The sequence below is a fragment of the Gambusia affinis genome, linkage group LG13 (genome assembly GCF_019740435.1).
Source record: "Gambusia affinis linkage group LG13, SWU_Gaff_1.0, whole genome shotgun sequence".
Taxonomy (NCBI): domain Eukaryota; kingdom Metazoa; phylum Chordata; class Actinopteri; order Cyprinodontiformes; family Poeciliidae; genus Gambusia; species Gambusia affinis.
Window position 1 is genome coordinate 14,694,860 of NC_057880.1, and position 24,799 is coordinate 14,719,658.

The 24,799-nt window shown below is 36.3% G+C and overlaps 1 protein-coding gene across 2 annotated transcripts; it reads left to right on the forward strand.

The window, feature by feature from the left end:
- The first annotated feature begins 593 nt into the window (after window positions 1-593).
- On the forward strand, window positions 594-23,644 carry wu:fc17b08 (ligand-dependent corepressor). 2 transcript variants are annotated; one of them, XM_044135871.1, is made up of 7 exons: window positions 594-707; window positions 7,199-7,264; window positions 7,942-8,021; window positions 8,832-8,976; window positions 9,135-9,452; window positions 9,545-9,638; window positions 17,233-23,644. In XM_044135871.1, exons 1-7 carry the CDS (start codon window positions 611-613, stop codon window positions 21,863-21,865), a joined length of 5,433 nt encoding a protein of 1,810 aa, XP_043991806.1. In that variant the 5' UTR covers window positions 594-610; the 3' UTR covers window positions 21,866-23,644. The 2 variants fall into 2 exon arrangements, with proteins under 2 accessions (XP_043991806.1, XP_043991807.1); XM_044135872.1 differs by lacking the exon at window positions 17,233-23,644 and adding an exon at window positions 11,741-17,093 and having other exon boundaries at window positions 611-707.
- The last annotated feature ends 1,155 nt before the right edge of the window (window positions 23,645-24,799 follow it).

Below are 24,799 nucleotides of genomic sequence, written 5' to 3' on the forward strand. Positions count from 1 at the left end.
TAGGGAACAAACATGTACGCCCCAACTGTTCCTGAAAGCAACATTTACTGATGGTGCAGCAGCTGACAGGCTGGCAGAATACTTGACTACTGTAAGAGCTTTTCGCCATTTTTTTCTTAAGCTCATTGATTTCTTCTGTGCCTACCACAAGCACTGTATACAGGGGAATATCTTTGTTCATTCTTAGTGAGTATTGTAATGCACTGATAAACCTCAATGCTGTTAAACAGATTTCTGGTGAACATCAATGTAAAATACCAGAACTTCTAAAACAATTTTTCCCCACATCTTTAAATTTGATTGTGTAAGTGTGAGGGTTATTTTATTGCATCAGGATGGAATACAATGACCAAATGTTATTTGACAGTGTACAATATTCCTATTTCTTATACAAAAAGCAATGATAATATCCTACTTCTTGCACACTTACACACGAATATTACAAAAATGACTAATACCAATATTATGTCAACAGTAACCAAGGATAACTATGGAAATATTTTTGAGTTATGGCTGTTCAGCTTCTCTTATCTCCGCGGGCGCGCGCCCGTTACCACAGCTAAGCGCTTCCTCTTTGCGTGCTGGTGCCCGCCGCCTGAGAAAATAGAAAATGGCGAGTCTGTGCAAAAAGCAGCAATGCACAATCGACAGGCGCGGCTTTCGGCAGGAACTTGACTCTTGGCGACACAAACTTATTCACTGTGTAGGTAAGGAAACTGTCAGTGAGATATTTCACATTTTACGGGTTGAATTTCCCCTCCTTGTAGCTTTTTTCGGTGTAAATAACCATCTATTACCGGACTGACTCGGGGCATCTCCGAGCGACTTTTTGTCCTTAACTGTTTCTTTCCCACTGCAGCCAGTTGGGGTAGCTATTGAAGTGTTACTGTTTTCTACAATATCACACCACCGAAGTTGGCTTATGTGCTGGTTTTCTTAACACTGAGTCTCAGTTGTAGATATAAAGTATGTACTGGCCTAACGTTAGTTTGTTTAAAGGGCACCGTGCTTGTTTTAAAGGGAGTGTCAGTGGGTGTAGCGTCGGCTAAAGACGTACCCGTGCGCGGCGCGCTCCCTCGCTACGATCATACTGTAATTTGGGTGGGGGAGGGCGACACAGACCCGTGAGGTGATGTTCTCAGTTAGAGTTTAAATTACCACCCGTGGACGCGCTTATTGCTTTGAGGAAGTAGAGGAGACCCCACTGTTGGGAGAGTTTCCCTTTTTCACAATACATGAACTTCCATAGGCTTGCAAACGACAACAATTATAGACGTGTTGTACACTGCTGAGACTGTGTTGGTGCATAGTAGTAGTTTTATTTTATTTTATTTTTGAATATGCTAAACTTAAACAATTTGTGGTAGTGTTTTATTGTTATAGTGTTATATCAGCATATGTTATACTGTATGGAAGAAAATCTGCAAATTCAGACGCTTCGACATTTTTTGTGCTTTAGTCATTGTAATGAAACACTTATTTTGTTTGGTCAACATGATATGGTAAAAAATGTTAAGTGGCCTGAACGTATTTGGTGTTTTATTAAGTCCAGAGGACCCCAAAGTGTTTCACTCTACATTTATCCATTCACACACACATTCACACACTGATGGTGTTGTGTTATATAGTGTAATATTAATATTAAAACAAAAACTATATTTATTGTTTACAAAGGGACACATCATAAAAACAGCAAATTTTGAGTTGTATTCATTCGAGTGATATTCAAGTAACTTGGACAGGGATTTTATTGCACTAAATGTAATTAATTACATAGATTTTAATATATTAAAAATTTGAGAAAATTATCTTTCTTTCTACATACAAAAGTCATGAACTGGAACCTTTGTATTCACGTTTCTTGTACGGCCATAAAACCTACCCACAAGGGACATCCGCAAAGAGCAATAGACAAAATAGAAAAACGGCAGTAGTACAAAAAGCAATTTTTTTTGCCCTATGGGAGCTAATTTTTGGTAAAAAAACAAAAAAAAAACAACATATGATCTGATGGGTTGCTGCAAAATACTATTGTTTGCAATTTGTGCAAAAAGGAGGTTGTCTAATCAAAGCTATTCAAGCCTAAAAGGCCATTTCAATGTAAAACGTTGCAGCATGCACAGACGTCTCCAATGCTAGTGTACAAATTTCTAAAGAAGCATTTTTCCCCCAAAGAAATGAGTTGAATGATCGGAGGTTCCTGAAACTCTTGAAGCTGAATAGGTATAATATCACTTTCCACTAATCTGATGGTTGGATGACCTAATATAACAGCAAAAGGGTTTTTTTAAATTGAAAATGTTTATTTTGGCAATATATAATTTTTGATTTGCCAAGGGAATGGTCTGCATACACAATCTGTTTATATGGTGTGTTAAGTTAAAGTGTAATAAATTACCCAAAACTCAAAATCTAAATAGCAGTAATGGAATTTATATTTGGGTTCTCCCATTGTTAATTTATGTAGTATTGTAATTTTAGGTTCTAATTGTTGTTCTTTTAATTGTTGTTCTAATTGTTGAGTAGAGACATATATCAAATCATTGATATTGTTGTCAGATAACAATTAAGCAATTGACTGACCAATATTTTTAGTGTAATAAATGTCAATAACTACCTGTGTGGGATGATGGCAGATGGTAAAGTACATTTTGAAACCATGTTTTTTAAATGGTAGATCATTGACTATTTCAAAACATATAACTTAACATTCCATGCTCATAATCTGAAAATGTCACATTAAATTAGTTTCATCGTCTTTCTTTTGTATGGTGATGGGTTAATGCTATTTATGTGTAATTTAAGTATGTAGAAGCCAAGATATGCACATTAAAAAAGATGGTGGAATGATAAATCACAATATTTTGACTTAAAATAGTTACCTAAAACTGATTGGAAAAGGCATAGTTAGATTGGGAGTTATAGATGATCCGTAGTAATTTGAGCGTCACACTTTAGAGTTGTTTGATTGACAGAACATTTTATACTTTATCCTCATTATGGTTTAAGTCAGTAAAATGAATATTCCAACTAAGCAGGCAGAATAGAAAGTGGATTTAGATTGTTAATAAATAAATAAAAAAGTAAGGAGACAATAGCAGCTTCTGAACTGCTCTCTGATGTTTTTCCAGGACTGTCTAGTCAGTTCTCTCTTTATGATTGACAAATGTCCCTTGTGTTTGGGCTATAATTGTGAAGCTGCAGAGTACATGACAACAGCATCAGCTTGTTGCCAGTAGAATGGCATATTCAGTCCGGAACAACAAGGACATACTTTTGTTTGGCTTTTTGGTGGAGAGGGCTGCACGCCACCACCACTCCACTTTCCCTGAAATGGACATGTTGTTTAATGTGAACAGTAAAACTGCAGGGCGGAGACAAGCACAATTGTCCAGTGGAACAGCAGTAACAATTGTCTGTATGTTTTGCCCCATACATGCATTTATGAACCAACAACCCCCAGATGCAAAATGTGCTTCCAAAAAAACTGTGCGTTCTGTGTGGATTTGGGGAAAATTCAGATTTGTACAGCAGCCGCCGGCATTTAAAAAATCTCTAGAATGTGCGTCATTCAGACTGGCGTTTTACATGCAGATGTGTGGGGTTAAAGATTTGCTCAAACACCAAACAATCAAATATCGAAACTAGACAGACTAACTTGTTTGTAGCACGTATTATTCATTTTCCCTCTGGTGGGTATGTGGCTTATGTTTTCCCATTAGGATTGTAGCCTGGTGTCTGAAATGATCCAGAGCTTTTATGAATGTATGAGACACAATCTTGGATTGGAACAGTAATGATCGTCCTAAATGTTTTTGAAATTTGTTATGATACGACCATTCTATTTATATCATATCACACAATGTGTTTAAAACGCGATTCCATTTGAAGGTGTGAAAATGATTTTGTTGGATAGCCTGATTAATTTATCATGTATTTGTGATGAATAATATCTGCAATCACATTTTAGCCCAGATGGATGCAAATAATTTTTCATTTGGATTCACCTAAACTAAAGTACCGGTACGTGTTTGTTTGCTGTAGTGATTTGCAACAGCCAATGTTTTCAAATTTGGATTGATAATTGGCTTGGTCGTCATATGTTGAATATTTTTAGGACAACTATACGTTTTTTTTTTAGTTTTTTTTTTTTAGAACTTGTTTGACTTTGTACTCTTTTGTCCCCAGTCATTTTACACAACACCTACTTCTTCTGTATCCTCTCTTTGCACAAAATTATTGTTTTTATGACTACTGTGTGAATAAGGATCTAATGTGAAATTTGTGCCTCAAAATGCCAGCTCGCTTTGTTTTTTTGTTTTTTTAACACATAAGAAATAGATCTGGCAAACTTCCAGGCTCCAGTTTTAATGAGCTTTTGGTTTTGCTTATATCTGAAGGTGTTTTTACAGTAGCTGAGTGGGGGATGGGTTCAGTAAAGTTTGGTGCAGCGCTGCATACTCTCAGCATCTAGAGCTCTTTAGAACAGGTGTGACACACACAGAGCCTACAGTTCCTTGTTGGCTTCATTAGTTGAAACAAAGAGACTCTAGAATGTACTTACCTTTGCAATGACAAATGAGTTGCTGACTGATCTTGTGCACTGGAGATTTAATCAGTCAAACTATAAATCTTTTCCTTGTTAGCATGACAGTTAACTGCTGCGGAAAAAAGGTGAACAGATTTTTGATCTTGGGTCACATCAATGTGTCCCACAGGTTTACGTTTAGGATTTAAGGAAGTTATTCTGGTCGTAGATCTTGAGGGATTTCTCTTTTTAAGCAGTGGTGGGAGTGGTGTGATAAAGGTTACAAACAGCACTCTCCAAATCTTTCTGTCTCTGATTGGATTTAAATGTAGGTCAGTAGAAGGCTAAGGCAGATTGAAGGGGTATAACTGACAATCAGTATATGAAGGGTCCATGGTTAGTTCTGGGCAGTTTAAATGTCAATGCTTGACTAAAAGGTTTTTTTTAGGCAAATTGTGAAATACCGTTTATGGTTTGTGTCTACATGTTGTCTATAATATATAGTTGTGGGATTTAACTTTAACAGGAATTCTAAAAATTTCAACTTCAGTTTTACAGATTTTAAACCGTATAAATTGTTGTCTTGAATTTCAAAGTTTGATCACAAAGCATAATCTTGTTTTATCCAAAATAATAACATAACATCTAAATGAGCTGAATTCTTGGCTGAAATCTAATTTAAGAAACTGTGGATATGATTTTGAATGTATCACAATGTCTGTATTTAGAGGTTTGTTAGCTGTGAGTATTTTTCTGTACTAAAATTAATCATAAAAGACAAGTCCCCTTTAGAAATGCCTAATACAAAACAAGTAGAACAATTAAAAACATAGTTGCACAAAACTTTGTATCACAACTGAATTTACACATTTGCAAAATCATGGATTGTTTGGATGAAATATTTCGGAGGTTACTTCTTTCTTTCTCAAATCGTTATTATTAATACAATTATTTCAAACACCAGTACTATTTTAGGAGTAATGCATAATTCATCTTATTGTAGCATTTGTTTGACATGATTTATTATTGTGTACTATATCTATCTGTTGGCTGTTATCTATTTTCATTATGTTGTACCTGAGTTGATAACAGATCATTCTGTAGAATGTATTTACTTTTTAAATCAATAACTAAATTTTAGCTTTTTTCCTTTTGTTTTTTTGTTTTTTTTATAAATGTTTAGTATGTCTTTAGAAAGAAGTTGTCTTGAGCCACAATTCATAACTGAACAAAACAATTCCTTAAATTTTCATCCTGTTGTAATAAATTCAGTAATTTAAGCACCTCTAAATGTTTCACTTGTCCAAAAATAAAACTTGGGTTTAAACAGGCTTTTGTTTCTTGTTGTAATTCATTGCTTCATTGCAAGATATAATGTCCTCCTCTAAAAAAAAAAAAAAAAAAACATACAACATGACCTCAAAGTCGGGGATTACAGTGTGACACATTTTTTTAAATGCCTTAAACTGAATTCCTGAAGAGTAGTTTGATGCCATGGTGTTGCACTGTCAAATAAAAAGTGGATGACCCACTTTTCTTCTCCAGCCTCTGAAATATTTCAGCAATAGGATTGGATAGCTCTCCAGCTGAAGTCCTGTGCACTAACCCAGAAACAGACCCATGTTGCCGCTATAGGCATCTCCACTTCATCCCCTCCCACCCTCTCCATCCACCCCTTTTATGTTTGGCTGCTGGAAAGTGGGTGGGAATTTGTAAGGCGGCAGAATGGGGCATTTTACCAGATGACAAGCTTTTCTGAATTCATTTTGAGCTTTGCAAGAGTATAGATGGAAAAGGCTGGTACATTTTCTCTCTATCTGTGAAGGATTTTGTAAGTAGACATTTTCTATTATCTGTAGAATTGCGATCATTAGTATACCCTGGTTCACTTTTGTTTATGATCTAAATGCTCACTAATCATATTTTTAGCTTAGTAAAATACATTTTGATATTAACCTATTTTAAATCCTCCGTTGTTGTGGGTCGCATGGCAAACAGTTGTGCTTATATTTGTGACAGTTCATTGGACAGATGTTGCCTTTGACCTCTTTAGTGCTTGATTTAACTCGTAGTAGTTTCAGATTGGTTATGCTGACCCTGTGGCAGTTGGCAGGCATTATATATTGTTCTGAATTAATGCATAGTTGAATTTTGTGCAGCAAAACAAACCATCTATTTAACAGCTGAGACTGTAGGACATCTCCTCAGTCTGTACATGTGATATATGCAGTTGCACTTTGATTGGGTTGGGTCACTCCTGAGTTTTTCCACTCAAGGTTTTCTTTTAATTTTCCTATCTCAGCTCTATAGATGTATAATTCAATATATATCACCTGGTGATGCTGTTGCTGGCTCTTTCATTTCATGCTATAGCAGCACTCTGAACTCTGTAGGTGCTTTAGTTGCCTGGCAACAGAAGAATAAAGTGTATTTACTGAATTCTAGAGATGCAGCTCATAATGTGTGTTTCCAAAGCATCACTTTAAGCTGCTGAAAAGGGAAAGACTTTACTTGACCAAAACAGAATCAGAATCTAATACATATGCGGTGGAGATGTCATCTTCAAGAACTCATAGACGTTTCTGTCCTTCTTTGGATTTAACGTGATGTTATATTTATGTACAAATGTGAAATCAAATGTTTATTTTATTGAATTATGTCTACTTGCAGGTTTTGAGAGCATCCTTGAAGGTCTGATTGGTCCAGAGTTGGTAAAAGACCTAAAAGTATTTAAGGGTGAGTATCCCAGACCATTTTCTTTATTGCTAAGCTGTTGCATGCTCATTATGACAATACTCCTCCATTGTACCATCTGGTACCCATGCACATCGATCCAAGACAGACCCCTTGCCAGCAGAAGAGAGGATGGCTTGTGTTTCTGCAATGTTTTTGATAACATGGGATCCTGTGGACATTTAGGACAATATGCATTCTTACTAAGACAAAGGGAAAGCCTTATAATTTCTATGAGCCAAAAAAGATTTTTATTCATTACATTTTGAGCTGGATAAACATAAGGAATGATGGTACACTAGCATGCATTCATGGTGGCCCACTCTTGTATTGTATTTATATATTTATGTCCATTGCCTTATTACTAAATTAAGAAAAATCTGAATAAAAATGAATGCTGTACTTTTAAGATTTCAATAAGTGTTTTTATTACAGTTTAGCAATGTTCACCTGTGTTGATGAATAAAGTCGTTGAGAGAAATGTGCTGTCTTAAATATTCAAGTGCTCAAAAATGTCAGACTTAAGATTTTATACATTAAACACAAAATCTTTATCCTAAGATTTTAAAATGAAATTAAATCTCAGTTATCTCAATTCTATTCGTCACTAAGAAAGTGAAGGTACAAAACATGCAAGTGTCTTTTTTTTCTAACAACTTTCATCTGTTTTGTGTTCACAGACTTTGAGCCTATTGCTGTGTCTGACTGGTCATTTGATGAAAATTGTCTGTTCTGCTGTTTGAGGAGAGATAAAGTGAAAGTAAGATTATTTGTCTTCTTTTTTACACATTCAAATGGGTTCTCTGTAGAGATGGTTTGTGATTTTTGTAGAACATGTCTGATTGTCTGACACTGCCTTTAGCTCATTGCAGTTTCTCTTTGAGAAATGTAAATAAAATTAAATACTTTTCTGGACTTTCTGCTCTGGATATCCATTAATTATTTATTTTAGAACGTGAGGTGACTTTTCCACACAGACAAGATCTTTTTAAATTGTCTTTCTAAGACAATAGGGAAGGCCTTGCGTTTTTGTTACATGATAATCTTAAACCTACTGACCTAAAATAAGAGATTTAAGTTAAACTACCAATATTATTTCCCTGTTCCATCTGCAGGGGTTGTTACAAATCACTATGAACTTTGTGGCGAAGAATTGAAAACTGAGTGTGACGTAGTTAACTTAAAGTTTTCTTCTTCCATTAATAACTTCTATACTGAAAAGTGCTTTTGATACTACCATCTAGTAGTGGTTGGGTATGGTGAATTCATGGATCATAACAAGATTTGATGATCAAACTGAAAGTCATCACTCTTGTTACCATAATACACTTTTTTTTTTTTTTTTACTTTTAGTGCCTATTCAATAGATGCGTGCCTATCATTACATTACACATATTTAAGTGTACAACTGAAAAACTTCAAACTGAATTTTTGTATATTTATCAAGGAGAACATTCTCTGTAATTCATCATGTCTTTTTAAAATGATCTATCCAGTGTATAAAGGCCCCTGTTTTGTGTATGTTGAATTCTAAAGTCTACTGGATTAACACATCTCTTTTATTTCACAGGAACACCTATTTGGCTTCAACAAGAATCATCTTGAAGATGCACCTAAACCTCTTTTAGTTAAAGATCAGATCAGAATCATCAGGCTAGAGAAGAAGGCTGAGGAGTTTCTCAATGCAATTCTTTGCAGAAAAGGTATTTCTGCAGGTTGGTGACATTTTTACTGTTACTTGAATACTTTTCGAGTTGGGATTATACTAAACTTAAACAAGATTATTATTTAAATGTTGTGTTGTTTCTGGCATGTTTACAGATCAAGACTGAGAAGGAATACACACTAAACCGTTTTTACATCTGTGTTTCAGATGTGCCAAATTTCTCAGACCCACACATTCCAGTAGTGGCTCGAGAGATTCTTCAGAGAATGATCAGCCAGTTTGCAGCCGAATATACCTCAAAAACCAGCTCTCCTCAGGACGGTCGCTCAGACTCCCCGCCTCACTCTGACCAAAGCCGGCTGGCCCCACTCCTTCCGTCAGGGACTACTTCGACCAGCCCTGCTAACACCTTGGTTGGAGCAGCACAAAACCAGAACCCCGTCTTGAGCAAGCTTCTCATGGCAGACCAGGATGCTCCCTTAGACCTCACCATCAAGAAGCCTATGGCAGAGCCCCACGAACAAGGTAGTTTGAAACAGTTTGGTAAAATTGTACAAGTATGACTATGGTGAAGTCTGCAAGGATCACAAAAACTGTGTGTGTGTGTGTTTTGATAGATGGAGTTCTTGACTTATCTATCAAAAAGAATCGCAGCAGCAGCATATCTTCCCGCAGTGTCTGCCTTTCCCCAGCTACAGTCTCACTGAAGTGGTAAGAATCTTTTCTTCCTCTTTTGTTTCTATTGGCACAGATTGTGTTGATACTTTTTCTTATTGTAAAGCATAACAAAAAAGGGCTGAATTATGTAGTTTGATGTGTTGGCATCAAAGTGCTGAGGTGATTAGACAAAAATCATCAGAAAAATTGGTCTGTTCACAAAACGTATTTTTTCTCTCATCCAAAGATATCTGAGGCAGATATCTCTGGATCAGAATGGCTTCTGTCAATCTGTACTTTTACTTACAATCGCAACCAAGTTCAAAGATATGTGATACGGATATCTTTGCGTGAGAGAAAAAATACCTTTGTGAACAAAAGGGAAGTTCACTCTTAAATATCCAGTAAAATATAGTTAGTAATTTTACAACTTCTACTAAGCTTTCAAAAAGTAATACAGTTCTGTATTAAAAATCACTAGAGCTATCTCTAATTTAATAGTTAGCAACTTGCCTTTAAAGTTGGAACTTGCTAAGTTGCCTATAGTTAGCCAAGTTTTGGCTATGGTTTTGTTTACAATCACCATTTTGTCCCAAAATTCTGGGAGGCCTGATATTATTATTGCATACTGTGGGACTTGTAGTAATAAAGACAAACTCACAAAAATGCTGACTCAGAAAATCATGTGAAAATGTAATTTGAGGATTTAACATGTTCTGCAGTAGAATCAACAAAGAGTTATCTTGTAGTGTAACAAATTTTTTAAACTGAGCTGTTTCCTTTCAGTGAGTTCATTTAGTATTTGGGGTGGTTAGTTTATATTCAATATCACTTAAATATACTACTGAGTTGAACTGAAATGGATGGTGTTGACTATTTTATTTCGCTACATGCTTTTATATGAAATAATGGCATCTTTTGGTTTGACTTCATTTTTACTTACAGCCATAACCTGGTTTTGTTTTATTTTTGATATGTTTTTATTTTCAATACTAATTATTATTAGTTGGGATTTGTTTGGTTCTTAATCTTTTGAATCTTTTTTACTCACCCAGACTTGAATGTGCCCTTTTAATCAAATAAAATATTTGGTTTATTTAAGCATTAGTTTCTTTCAACTCTTACAGTATTGTGCCTTGAGAGCTGAATGACCTTTCTAGTTATACAACATGTAGCTTGCATCCTTTTCTGAATCATACATTTGTGAATCGTGTACCTCCAAAGGACAAAATGGCATCCAAGCAGCTAAAATTTTCCAGTTTTACAATGATGTGTTCTCCTCAGGGGTCAGCAAGTTAAATATAGAAAGAGTTTTCTTTCCTTTTTATTGAATGCACAAAAATTAAGAACTCCTCTCTTTAGGAATGAAAATATGTAATCACTATTACGAGTTTTAGGAATAGTCCTTTAATTCCTCCATTTATTCATTTTATTGCCTTATTTGTAATTAAAAAGGGGCACTGAAATGGGTTGCTGCAAAAAGGATGCTGATTAAATTTAAAAGATGGAATACATTGGTAATATGATGAAGTGCCCAATGATAAAGCTTAACCTTCACTTGGTCATCTATAAGGATTCAAGTCAAACAACTGACAACCACTGTTAACAAATTGTGCATTTTCTGAGTTTGATCAACACAATAATCCTCTCCTAGCATGCTCCTTTTATTGCTGCACTTGCAACATCTTTTTCTCTATTAATTATCATGTCATAAATGCAGTGTCCTGTGTAAAATCACAGTTCCCTTATTGGAAGAATAATCCGTTTTTTGGTTCCGCATTTTGAACCACATGAATGAATTGCAAGAAAAAAACTGCAGTTTCAATGCTTTATTTTGCTTAAATTTTAGTTGTGCTTTTATTTTCTCTTTCTTTGCTTTGCTTTTATTTCTTCATCATGTTCCTTCAAAATTTGTACAGTTTTCCCTCAAAAATAAATAAATAAATAAATAAAAATTGTGAAACCAGAGCCGTTTTTATTCTGAAATGTAAAGCTATTGTGGAGAGTGACTTTAACAATAATGTTACCTAAACATTGTCATATGATAAAGGAGTGGCCAACATCCTCCCCCCACCCCCACAACCCATCCACCTTTAGAAAGATAAAAGGGCACTGTGCAAGCTCTGCTTACATCCAATCTCCTTCCATCCAATCAGGCCGTCGTTGAGAGCGGACGGACAAGTCGAGCTGTTTATGAAGAACCTACAGAATGGGAGGAGGAGGGAGAATATCAGCCATTCCGCCTGTTTTAAGCCTACCTCATCACTTGCATACTCGCTGCACATCAAAAAGGAGCCCAAACTGGAGAGCGACCCCAAGTCACCACTTAGCCAATCCCATGGGTGCAACCACACTGAGCTTCCAGGAAGAAATGCTGCTTCTTCCTGGAATTGCAAAACCAATCTTGGAGCCCTACTGAAACTTAAAACCAGTGATGATGCTAACGAGCACTTTAAAGATATACCACGACTTTTGGAAGCCGCTGGAGTTTTATCCAAGTCATTTTCTGTTGAGAAAGAATACATTAAGGAGGCAAACAAAATTCAAGAGCATTCCAGCTCACCGTCTTTTGACATCAAGATTCCTCATGTGCGAGTTTTAACTACAGGATCAAAGCCTTCTTGGGATAATATGCCTTCTGAATATTCAGATGTAGTCAGTAAAAATGTTGTTGGAAAGAAGCTTTGCTCTATACTTCCCAGACAGATCCAGAAAAGGAGCAGTGTGGGATCTAACAGCTCAGGGTCAGAGAAGGAATATTGGTCTTTTTCCACTGACCACCCAGCCCTTGCGGGGAATTGTTCTGCGGACTCAGAAACAGACCCAGGAAACAGGCTCCCCAGGAAGAAGCGAGGGCGATATCGGCAATACAACACCGAGCTTCTCGAAGAGGCTATTGTGGTGGTGATGGGTGGGAAAATGAGCGTGTCCAAAGCCCAGTCTGTCTATGGGATTCCACACAGTACCCTGGAATACAAGGTTAAAGAGCGTCTAGGAACCTTAAAACATCCCCCCAAAAAGAAACTGAAAGTGATCAGTAATGTGGAGGAGGAGGGTGTTTCATTGTCTCCTGATGGGATGGAGAGCACCATCAACATCCTCTCCCAGGATAGAGAGAAATCACCTCAAGAAACTGGAAATGTTTTTAATAATGTCCAATGAGTGAGTTTTTTTCTGAAACCAACTAACAGTGATGGGCTTTTTTATTAACCGGTGCATCTGCTGCGTTGTGCAGCGGTTGACTTGGTTTTCCACAAAACTTCTATAACTTTATTTATTATGAACTTATTTATTTTATCTCCAGTCCTGATTATATTTACTTACGATATTCAAGTATGCAAGTGTCTCCTTGCTATACAAGTAGATTTTCAGTAAAATGCAGAACTTATTTATTAACGTCGATGTTATTACATTAAGAAATTATGAAAAGATAAATGGTCACTGTACACTACAATGAATTGTTACACACAGCAAATAAGAACACTAGATATCTGGCACCCCTGTGTATTTCTTTTAAGATCACACAGGAAACCAACCCTGTGTGTTTTCTTTAAGAACGTTTCAAATCTTCATAGTAAGTTTGGAGTAATTCTATGGAACTATAAAGATGTATTTAACTTCCAAATTATTTATGGAAACATTTCCTATTAAATTAAATTTGTATGTTGTAATATAACAGAATTGTTAATTTATCCATTAAAAAACAATATATTTATTTATGAATATTGTATTCTAGCAAGACTATTTTGCATTTTAATCCCCATTTTTATCCCAGTCTAATATATATTTCCAAGCATGATTTTCACGCATGTGTAATGTTTACTCTTTCTTTTATATGGCTTCACTGCATTGAAGTGTAGTTCATACTGAGAAGCTAACTAACCCTTAGTCAAAGAAAAATTCTTTCTCATCTTGTATTAATGTCCGTTTATCACAATATGACAGGTACAGTGTGATTTGTTAAATTTTTGCCGCAAACAAACTTCTCTCCCAGACAGGTTTGTTGGTCCTTGCCTCGAAATAACTTTACAAACCAGTAGCACAGTAGTTCAAGTCTTCAGTTCTCAGTATGATTAGTTTTTGCACTAATAAGATACTATTTGATCAAAATGGTGCTTTCTTTAATCAATAGTTTTCTTCAGGTAACTGCCAAGGGTATCAGATTAAAAGAATCCCAGTGAAAGCTAGTTGTCAGACTTTAATTCATGACAAAATTAATTGAAGTTTGTATTTTTTGTTGGTAAAAATATGAAAAGGTTTAAGGGGCATCAATACTTCACAAGCACTCCAGGTGTAAATGGATACCTATATGGTTAGGTATCCATTTACACCATGCAGTGATTACTCTCTTTCCTTTATTCAGTTATGTCTTGTGGCACCTACTTCTTCACATTCTTATTAAACATTATTTGTTGCTTAACTTGATAAGTTTAAATTAAAATTGTTCCAAAACTAGTCTATATCTAAGGGGGAAAAAACAAAAAACCTTAGTCTACCAGGCAAGCTTATTGATGGACACTTTGAGGTACTCCAGTGATGCCAACAAAATTGACATCACATAACACTAATAAGGGATAAGTATGAGGAGGAAATGTTTGAGGGCATATTTGCCAATTTTATAAAACTTTTTGACTGTTTTTTTTTTTTTGTTTGTTTTGTTTTTCTTGAGTTGGCCACATCCAACAGTTCACATCAAGGATACACCATCACTTTTATCTCAGGATGTTCTGGAGTAATGGGGTCGTGACCCATTATTCTTCTATCAGGTTAACACAACTCCAGCAAATCTTGCTATTGAAGCTTTTGCAATACTCGCTGCCTTTCAGATAAATACTGTTGATGTGGTTATTAATAGTTGATGTTTTCACTAAAACTTTATTTTCACTACACTCTTATGATGTATCAAAATATTTAGATTTAGAAAAAAAAACAGGCAATTATTTAAGAGTAAAACATGTTCAGGGATATAAACCTTTGGTATGTCGGCACAGTAATAATAGAGAGCGAATAAACCTACCAATTTATCACAGGTTGCTTCATGTTGTCTTTGGTCAAATGCAGGTGTTCTTAAAATGATTTTCAGTCATCAAATGCTTTAATAATTTTTTTTATCAGTTATTGTTTATTGTTAAGCTATTGCTTTACATAACACAAAACAGTGCAGTTTATTTTTGGTGTGTTAAGTTTTTAGTTTTTTATAGACAATCATCCAGTGGAACTTGGAAGACACCGATAGTTTCTTTTGTAATCTTAGTCATTTATTAATTTGATTCACTGTTTTGTGTTTTTCACTCTCTGTTGTAACAGTGTTAATAACCAACTACCTCACAGGAACATAATAAGATTTTACTGTTATTATATTTGTAGCATTTTCCAATGCATACAACACACCGAATACTGTAAGACACTTTCACAGAAGGAAAACAGCTGTGCAATTCAACACGTAAAATACATAAAAATGTAGTAGCATCTACATATTCTAGAGTTAGTAAATGCACTGTGATCTACAAATTGTCCATTACACTGATGTTGGTTTCTTCTACTGAGGGTGTAAACTGTGTTTTTGTCTTGTTGTGATTCAAAACTTCACTTCTGCCTCAATTTTTCTTCCGGGTGATAATATGTTTTGTCCATGCACTTCTTTTCTGATATTAATACATTGTTTTCAGCATGCTTATAGCCATGTAACAAAGAATGTAAACATCTGTATCAAGAAAAAATATTACTACACAGTAAAGTCGGTAAACATAAGTGTATATCTTGTAAATGTTGCTTAACTTTACTTAGTAAATACATGACAACCAAAGTCTCTTACTCTCAAAATCACTGTACAGCATTTGTGTCTTTGCTTTAGCATCTGAAGAATATAAAGAAACACACCAGTATTTTTGCATGATTAGACTAAACTGTGTGTTTTAGAAGGTTTATTGTATCTGGTGTAAATTGTCCTGAAGATGTTTTCATATTAACAAATGCTCGACCTTTGTGTGATTTGATGTAAAAGTAGGAATTACTGTAACTTTGCATTGGGCGTAAACCAGTTCAAAGTCTCAACTAAGTTGAACTTCAGAGTACTGTCATATTAAAATAATAAAAATATTGTTGAGAAGTTCAGCTATTTTAGTAACTAAATTCATTAAGTGAAATAGATTATATGGTTTAATTACACACAAACTGTTGTTTTCAGTCCTCTATTTATTTTAATTATTTGACACAGCCAATGAAAACGGTTAATATTCTAATATTAAATAAGACTATTCAAAACATTTCAAAACAAAAATGTGGGTGAATAAAAATCATATTAACGCCTGTTTAAAGGTTGTTTTCAAGATGTACTTCAAACTTTACTTTGACCAATGGTCCTCAAAGAAACATATATTCTAATTTATTGAACATGACTGCATACAAAAATGATCTAGGATTTGTAATGTATATATTCTGTATATTCCAGTACTATGTCAGCCAGGTGGATGAATTTGCCTGTTTGTAAGATTGGATAGGTTGTTTTAGTGGAAGAATAATACCTGTACTTGGTGTCCATTCCTCATGGCAATGCTGAACGACACCCTCAGGGACAACACTTTTCTTATTTGTTATTCAGGTACTCCACTTTACACCTTAAACTTTGCAAGCAGAGATGTGAAGTTAATAAACACAACCTTTAAAAATATAATGGGTTCTAGTTGTAGGAAAGCCTGTTTTTTAATCTAAAATTTACTCTTAAATCACCAACAGGTACATTAGCATTTTTGCCAAGATGTGTACATTTTCTATTTGGGTATTGGTTTTCAGTTTTAAATTATTGTGGGTGAATGTTGGTCTTTATGTTTTGGTCTGTGCTTGAAAAAGTTTAAACTAATGAAAAACGTCTAAATGCAAAATCTTTGTGTGTTTTACTTTTTAATTAATCCAATGTTTTTTCGCCATGCATAACTATACACTGTACTAACACTTGAAAAGAGGTTACATTCTTGCTAACTTTAATAATATTTCTTAAAGTCCATTTTTGTATATAAGGGCCAACACAATTTAACTGTGTTCCAAAATGAACTCTATTTATTCAAATGTTTGTTCCTTAAGGTATAATATTAAAAAATATATAATCCAAGGGTTTTTTGTTCCCCAAAAAAACTGACCACCAGAAATGTGGTAGTCACATCTACCACCTCTAGAATAGGTAGCATATGAGGTCAGATATTCTTATGACCGCATATGCTACTACATTTTTATGACAAGTTGTCTCAGTAATCCAGATGTTATATTTTATTTTATTTTTTTTTTTAAATTAGCTCGATATAAAATCTGATGTACTGAACTGCCCCATATGTACTTGTTACCAATGAATAATGTGTGTTTGACCTATATCACACTGGACTACCATCACTGTCTTGTGCATGTATTATTTAATGCATATATATGTATGTTTAATGTAAGCACTAAAAAAAATATGATTGGTCAAGTTCACTGGATGAATGATTGAGTTTTAGATTTGCTTATTCTTCTAATAAATATGCAACATATGAAATCCGATGTTAGTATTCTTCTTTTTCACTTGGTTGCAAGCACTTAATTTTGTATCCACATCCATAATTACTGGTGTATCAAACATTAGTAACACTAATTTGTTTTGTTCTTTTTGTCTCCATAGTGAGTCTCCGGACTACCGTTCTTCAAAAGCAAAAGACCTGCAGTCCACCTCCACATTGGAACAATTCATGGCAAAACTGTGTCCACACCACCAGAGACGGATAGTAGATGCAATAGGTTTTCTTCAAACGGAAGTCAAGGCTCATGCATCCTCTAATGTCCAAAAAACATCTGACTCTACTTCTGGTGTTCGAGGGAAAGCATCTCTGAATTCAAACTCTAGCAGTACAATCCCAGAGAAATCACGTTCCGAGCTAAAACTTCCCAATGAATCCACTCCTAAAGCTGAAGTCCTGGAATTCCCCAATTCTGTCCCAAACAGCGATTCACAAAAGAATATTCCAGAGGATGCAGTGTCCTTGAAAACATCTATAACCCCAGGCCCGCCTTTGGATGTTTTTAGTCTTGGCTTCGGGAGTAACCAACCACGGGTCAGTTCCACCCCCAGTTCAGTGGATGGAGAGAACAATCGTCAGAGTGATCAGCCACCTGTTCGGATGAAGATCAAAACCAGTAGTGCTGCTGCTGGTAAGAAGCTGTCATGTGTGCTCGATAATCCTCTTTCTTCTCCCTTCCATTTTCTCGAAGAGAAAAGAGGTTCGTCCAATAGAACAGAGACACACAGTGCTAGACTTAGCTCCTCTGTGAAAAGACACAGTCATTTGAACATCACTTCTCAAGCTAGTCAGAAAGAGGTTCTTGAACAACAGAAAGATAAAACGGCAAAAGTGTTTCCAATCCATGTGTCCTTTCCCTCAAATTCTGTTCGAACAGCAAGAAAGACTGTCAGGGTATCCTCTGAACATCAAGTCAGGGACAATGCTTGTAGGGAAATAGTTGACCCTGATATCGGCAACTGTGACATTGTTTTTATTGACAAACCTATTACAGATTGTTTAAAGGAAAAGCGCCGTGGCATGGTCCCCCGTCGTAATGCCAGAAAAAGTACTAGGGGGCATATGTATTCAGATGACATTTGGGAGTTGAAAACAGTTCGCACATTGGCCGGAAGGGGCAACTGTCCAAACCCAATGCCAGAGATGACTACACTGGTCACGCCGAAACAAATTCTGACTAAACCTGAAGGTCTACCACCAGTAGATATGCTTTTTGCTGGAACATTCTCGGAGACATTGAATCAACAAATTCCCTCAGAGGAATCGAATGAGCATGTCATTTCAGGAGCAGGAGATGTTGTAGAGGTAGCCGCTAGTAAGGTAGATTCTGTAGAGGTTGAAATGAGTCAAACCGATCAGGGCCAGAATAAGGTCCATTCTGGTTCATCACCTTTTATGAACCTTCTAGTAGAGAGCCAAGAAACTCTTAAAGACACTTTAACGGATCAAGAGACAATGAATGATCTAGGGATGGCAAAAGAAATTGGAGAAAGTGTTGGTCCGCCTTCATGTGAATCAACAAACACTAACGAGCCAGAGTCTCAACAGGTTGTACTGGACAATACAGAGCAAACCATTACAGAGACACAAGTAGACTCATTAGAGAGTCTCACCACTGGAGAGGCAGAGCACCAGCTTTCATCAGATAAACGTCTCAGTTGTGAGAATGATATTCAGAATAGTTCTGTTACAGTAAATCTAGTGGAGGAAGAGATAAAGAAAGATAAAGAGGAAAAAACGCAAGAGGAGCAAAGTCAGGAGATTCAACCTCAGATGGAGTTGCATTGTGATAATGTTGAAAGGACAGAAATGTCAGTTTCTACAGGTATAGCAGAGGAACTGACTGTAAAAAGGAGAGAAACTGAAATGCCAGAAACCAAGAACTGTGTTGAACCTGTAGAGACAGCAAATAATGAAGCTGAGCGCAATGAGCCTTCAAAGCCAGTTGATGAGCTGCCAAAGGAGTTGCCACCTTGGCATAGAAAAAAAGACACCAAAGCTCAGCTATCAGATCTGTTGAGACAGACAGAACCAGTCATAGTTGGCTTTGTCAATGGTAAACCAGTTTCAGCCTCAGACCGGAGTCTGCGCCATAGAGCTGATAGAAACCCCACACCCTCAAGTAAAACTCCGATAAAATCTTGTCAGAATCTACTTATCTGTAGTGTTTCAGATCCTACACCTATGTCAGCTGTTGAAAACAAAAAACTAGAGGAACCTGAACTAGAAACAAACACATTAGAGACTGCTATGATTCAACAAGTTATGGAACCGTCCTCTGACCTGCCCTCAAGCGAAACATCTAAATTACCTTCAAGGGCTAAAGAAACCCCAAAACAAAAAAGTTCTCCGAGAAATCAGCGCAGGATACCTGTGCCTTCTGATCAGTCTGCTGATCAGATTGAAAGTACGGTATCGAAACGCCAACTGAGATCATCCAATCAAAATTCAGCTTCTCTTTCAAGTATTATCACTTCCATTTCCTCCCCGAAGCCTTCAACTCTTATTCTTCCACCTGCAGAACAGCTACCTTCCCTCCGCATCCCCACTTTTCCATTACCTCTTACCATATCCTCTCTTAATAAGCATTCTGACCCCTCAGTTTCTGAATGCTCCCAACAGCATAAGGTCTCTGAGACTATGCGACCAAACACTAAAAATACACAGCCAATTGAGGTAATTTCTGAAGACACCCAAAAGAATAAACTTGTGAGTGGATCTGAGACTAAACAAACTTTAAGATCAGGTAAAGTTGTTTCAGATAACAGTAAAAATGAGAAACAACACGTTAGTACTGAGGAATCAAATTCTTCAGAAAAGCCATCTCCCATAAAGACTGAAAATCTGACCGAGTTTGTGCCAACAAGCAACAAACGTGGGCTTCGAAAGAACTCAGATATAGATGAGTCTGATTTAATCCAAAAGCAAAACGTAATTCTTGTAGAGGACAGGCTAGCAAGTGAAGATAAAGATGTTTCCAAGTCAGAGAGGCCCAGGAGAATGCCATTAAGAAATAAGGGTGAAATGTCTGACGAGGCTGTTTCTCAGTCGCCACCACCAGATAACAAGAAATTAGTCTTGAGATCACAAAGATCTACCCCACTTTCCACCAGTGCTGCTGACACTCCAAAGCAAAATGATGTAGTCTGCCCTGTTCGAATAATCCCAGAAAGAACAGCCAAAGCTCAGCTGAAATCCACCTCTGGGACTGTTGCGCTGTTGACCCACAGCGCCCAGACCCCTGTCATTGCCCCAAAACAAGAACCCCCTAAACAAACTGTCAACAAATTCTTTCAGGCTCTTACTGGTGAAGAGAACCAACACTTAATTACAAACTTGAATACTAAATATGATAAAATGTTAAAGGGTTGGGTACAAATGGACAAGGAGGGTCAGCCAACAGCAAAATACAAAAACAAATCAGACAGACAGGCAGCAATATGGAAGAGTAAACGGAGGGCACGAAAACCAAAGTCTTCAGAGCAGCAGAAATACTCTCCTGTCCAAATGCTTTTCATGAAAGGTTTCAGTCTCACCAGCATCTGTCGCTGGTTCCTTGATTCAACAGAAACCAAGTCCCTTGTTATTGTCAAGAAGTTGAATACACGTCTTCCATCCGAAACTCAGCTGTGCTTCCACAGCTCATCTAGTGGGTCAGGGTCCGCACAGGATGCATTTCCAAGCCTTCAAGCAGAACGCTTAAAGAAACATTTGAAAAAGTTTCCCATTGCTTCTCCTGTAAAAAGTAATCCCAGAAGTCAGAAACTTATTGCTAAAGCACTTGAACAAGAGGCAAACACAGTCAAGAGAGCAGAACTTCCTAGCAGTACTCAAAATATGAGTAAATACTCTGCTGCCAAAGCCAGTGCCCAAAAAGGTGAATCACAAAAACCTTCTGGAAAATCTAAGAATCCAGCTAGTGCAAGAATCCTGAGGAAATACTCCAATATTCGAGGGAAGATGCAAGGTCAGCAAAACACTGTTAGAATGAAAAGGGGTTCAAAAATGCTAAAAAATAAGAAATCAGTGGTTGTTAATAAGTCATCTGCTAAATCAAATCTAAACCCACATTTAAAGGTGAAAAAATCTACTGTACCCGTTAGCAAAAAAATCAAAGAGTCTGCTGCAAAACTGGCAAGAAGGAAGATTTTGACTGGGAGTAAGGCAGCAAAACCTTCTCTTCCAAAAAAGGCTGTGAAGACTCAGGCCAACAAAGCTTCAAAAGACAAAAGCAAGACAAAACTACCAAAGAGATGCTCGCAACGACTTGGGTCTCCTAAAGTACCTGAGTATCAGCCTGTGGACACATCAAAGAGCAAGATCAGCAGCAAAAAAGTGAACGAAGTAGAACGTGACGTAAATAAGAAAAAACCTCAAACTAAGGAATCTGCTCACAGCACAATTGTGGAAAGCAAAGGTAAAGAGATTGCTGCTGAAACGCCACAGCCGGGCGTTGACGGAAAGGCTTCAGGCTCATCTGAACAGGTACAAACAAGGTCCCAGAAAAAAATGGAGGCAGCGACCCCTCTGAGTGGCAATCCTTCAAAGAGAGCCAAAAAGACATCACTGGTAGAATCTCCTAAAGCTACCACTGAAGTAGATGAACCTAAGCTAACAAGAAGTGGCGCTTTGAAGAGGAGTCAGGCATCGTCACTGCCGCGCAGTGGAACTAAGGTTGCCACCAAGAGAGCCCAGGAACTCCAAGAGACCCCTGCAAAGCGCACCAGGACAAAATAAACTGGACCTTTTGGAGAGAAATTCTTTATCTAGAGGAATTTTGTTAATTTTATTTTAGTAGGACCAAAAATATCTATTTTGTACTTGCCCCAAACTCTCTGGATAATTCTCCTCTCAGAAGGAGCAGTTTTTTGAAATTTGTTCATGCTTTTGTAAAGCTTGATGGTGAAAACGCAAATATGGTGCTGTAATTCCTGAACTTTTTTTCTTTCTTTTTTTTTTCTGTGTTCAGGAACTACAGATAAGTCCTGAAAGATGTCTGACAAATGTAGTTACTTTGTGTTTCTGCACTCTATGAAAATGGCTGGAGATAACAAATGTCTGACAAGCCTCCATTTTAGAAGGTCAGATCATAAGCATCAAGCTTATATGGAATTCATCCTCACTCTTGTGCATCTGTCTTTTCATTTTTGTATATATTTATAGTTTTACATGATGGCATGTTCTGCATTAATTCTTTTGAGCTGGAGGAAGCTTTGAATCAAAGTTTCACGTAATGGTAAGTTGGCGGTTTGTGTCTCCAGCCAGTCTTCCAACCACAACATTGTGAATATGTAACGTTGTGAACCAGGTGCCTTATTTATGAAATGTATTGTAAATGAATGTGTTGCTAAATGTGAAAAGGTCTCTTCATGGAGCTGCAGTTGACATTATTTGCTTCAAGAAGCAATTAGGATGTGGTATTGTGCGCCTCGTGCTCTGGCTGCAATTTCTTCTGATCGGATTTTGGGACTTCTCCTGCCAGGTTTATTTTTATGCCCATTTTCCCCCAAAGCATTAACAGAAAATTGTTATTATAGCTTCGTTAGATGTTAAGATCTGCATTGTTTATTCAAAGAAATGGTTGTGCTGTTCGTGTGTCATACCTTTTGCATTGTTTGTGGTCAGGTGTCATTGCTGTGTTTCTCTACACCTACCGTTCTTGTTAATGAGTTTCAGAAAACCATGCAAACCACCCCACCTTTTATTTAAACACCAAATCTTCAGAGAACACTTCCCAGAGGAGAGAAAAAAAAAAAAATCTAATTTGAGATAATTTCAACTTCTCCGAAGAAAAAAAATTACCGGTAAATTTAATGTTATACTATATTGGTTTTTATTTGAACAGTAATAATTTATATTCACAAGCATTTTTTAATTTCATTTCCTCTGATTGTTGGGTGAGTTTTCATAATGTGAAGCTTGCTTATTTCTATAGTAATATTTGTAATTGTTTTGTTAACAGCAACACATTTTAGCACAGTGTTATTTGTGTTATTTCATTTTTTACCAGGCTCTGTTTCTTTAAGGGCATAAATCACTTGTAGATGCAAAAATCAGTTCCACTATGTTTTTATTGATATTTAATGTAATTGATTTAGAAAATATATTGCAGCCCACCCAATGTCAGACTTGAACATGTTTATTCGTTGCAGTTGCTATTTAAAAATCTGGGTTTTGTATATTAAAAATAAATACCTGCTTTATTTGTGGTAACCCCAAGACATCTTTATGTTAAGAACTTTGTATTTTGGCTGGAGTTGATATAAAGATGTTTTAAATTTTAGACTTTTTTTGTTTTGTTTCATTTGCATCAGTCCTTTGAATTTTTTTTTTTTTTTTTTTGTCAGTCAGTAAAAGCAACCTTTCCCATTTGAGAAAATCCAACATCTTCAACAGGGCAATTGAAAGCCCTGTTTACTGGTTGGTGAACAAGGCTTTTAATTGCATCTCAAACCTGAATAACAGAGTGAAAATGAAGGTTTAGGAAAAAAATATTGCAAACTCATTTCAGGGACTTTTATTTTCTTCACTGGCATTATTTAGAAAATCAGTACATGTTAAGTTTTCAAGGTATTTACCTTTAAATGAACTGCATTGCAAATTCTTGCTTTCTTTTCTCGGATTTGAGCAGTAATTATGAGTAGTTTCGCCTTTGAGGGTCCTATCTCACCGTCCATGAGGACCACAGCAAGTTCCCACGGCGGTTGGCTTCTCACCTCTGTTGTGCAGCAAGAGAATGACCATCTTATTTCTAAATTCAGTTTAACACAACAATGTTGGTAATTTTACTCACAAAAAAACAAAACAAATTTCAAGACAAAAAAGGGCAACTTCTTCAGATGCTGTGCAAATTTGGATCAAGTGTTCATACCTTGGTGGTTTTAGCCATTTTTCTTACTTCCAAAGAAATCAAGTGTGTCAATCATATGCGCAGTAACAATTAACAATAAAACATTCTGAAAAACACATTACATGCATTTGTAAGGCTTTAGATGAGGTCAGTAGTTCATCATATACAACCAGGCAGAATTTCTCCCCCACAAGATGTCTGACAAAAATCAATCGATTAAAATTATTTTGAGTTAAACTTGTTCACAGGTTTGGTTTCTGCCAGCAGCTCCACCGGCATGAGGAAGAAGCTGTCAGAGAACACCAGGACAAGAGAGGAATTTGTGGTTTCAGATATGTTTGAAAAGTTGAAAGTATGTAGATGTGTTTGCTCTTCAAACAAGATTTTATTCATCTTTTTGACATTGCCATTGCTGCTATGATCACAAATTGGAGCTTCAGGTCAAATGTCCCATCACAGATTGTTGTGCAGATTTCATTTGTAGCAATAAGTACCAATTTATGTCAGATCACATGTTTGCAATTGAACATGTCAAAGTAAAGCTAACAAAGACAGGCATATAGATTACTTTTATTTATAATTTTTATCGAATTTTCTGCACATTTAGTTTCAATTATCTTGGCGGTCAGAGGTTAACGGCTAACTAGCGGGGACAAGAAAATCATGTAAATTTGGGGGTTTTAGTTTATCTGTACCATTTTTTTCTTTTTTCAGGATGGACTGCAAATGTAATAATTTAAAAAATTTGTTTTTGATTTCCCCACAAGATCTAAATTGTGACTACAGACTCAAATACACTCACAATTATTTGGATATGTCTG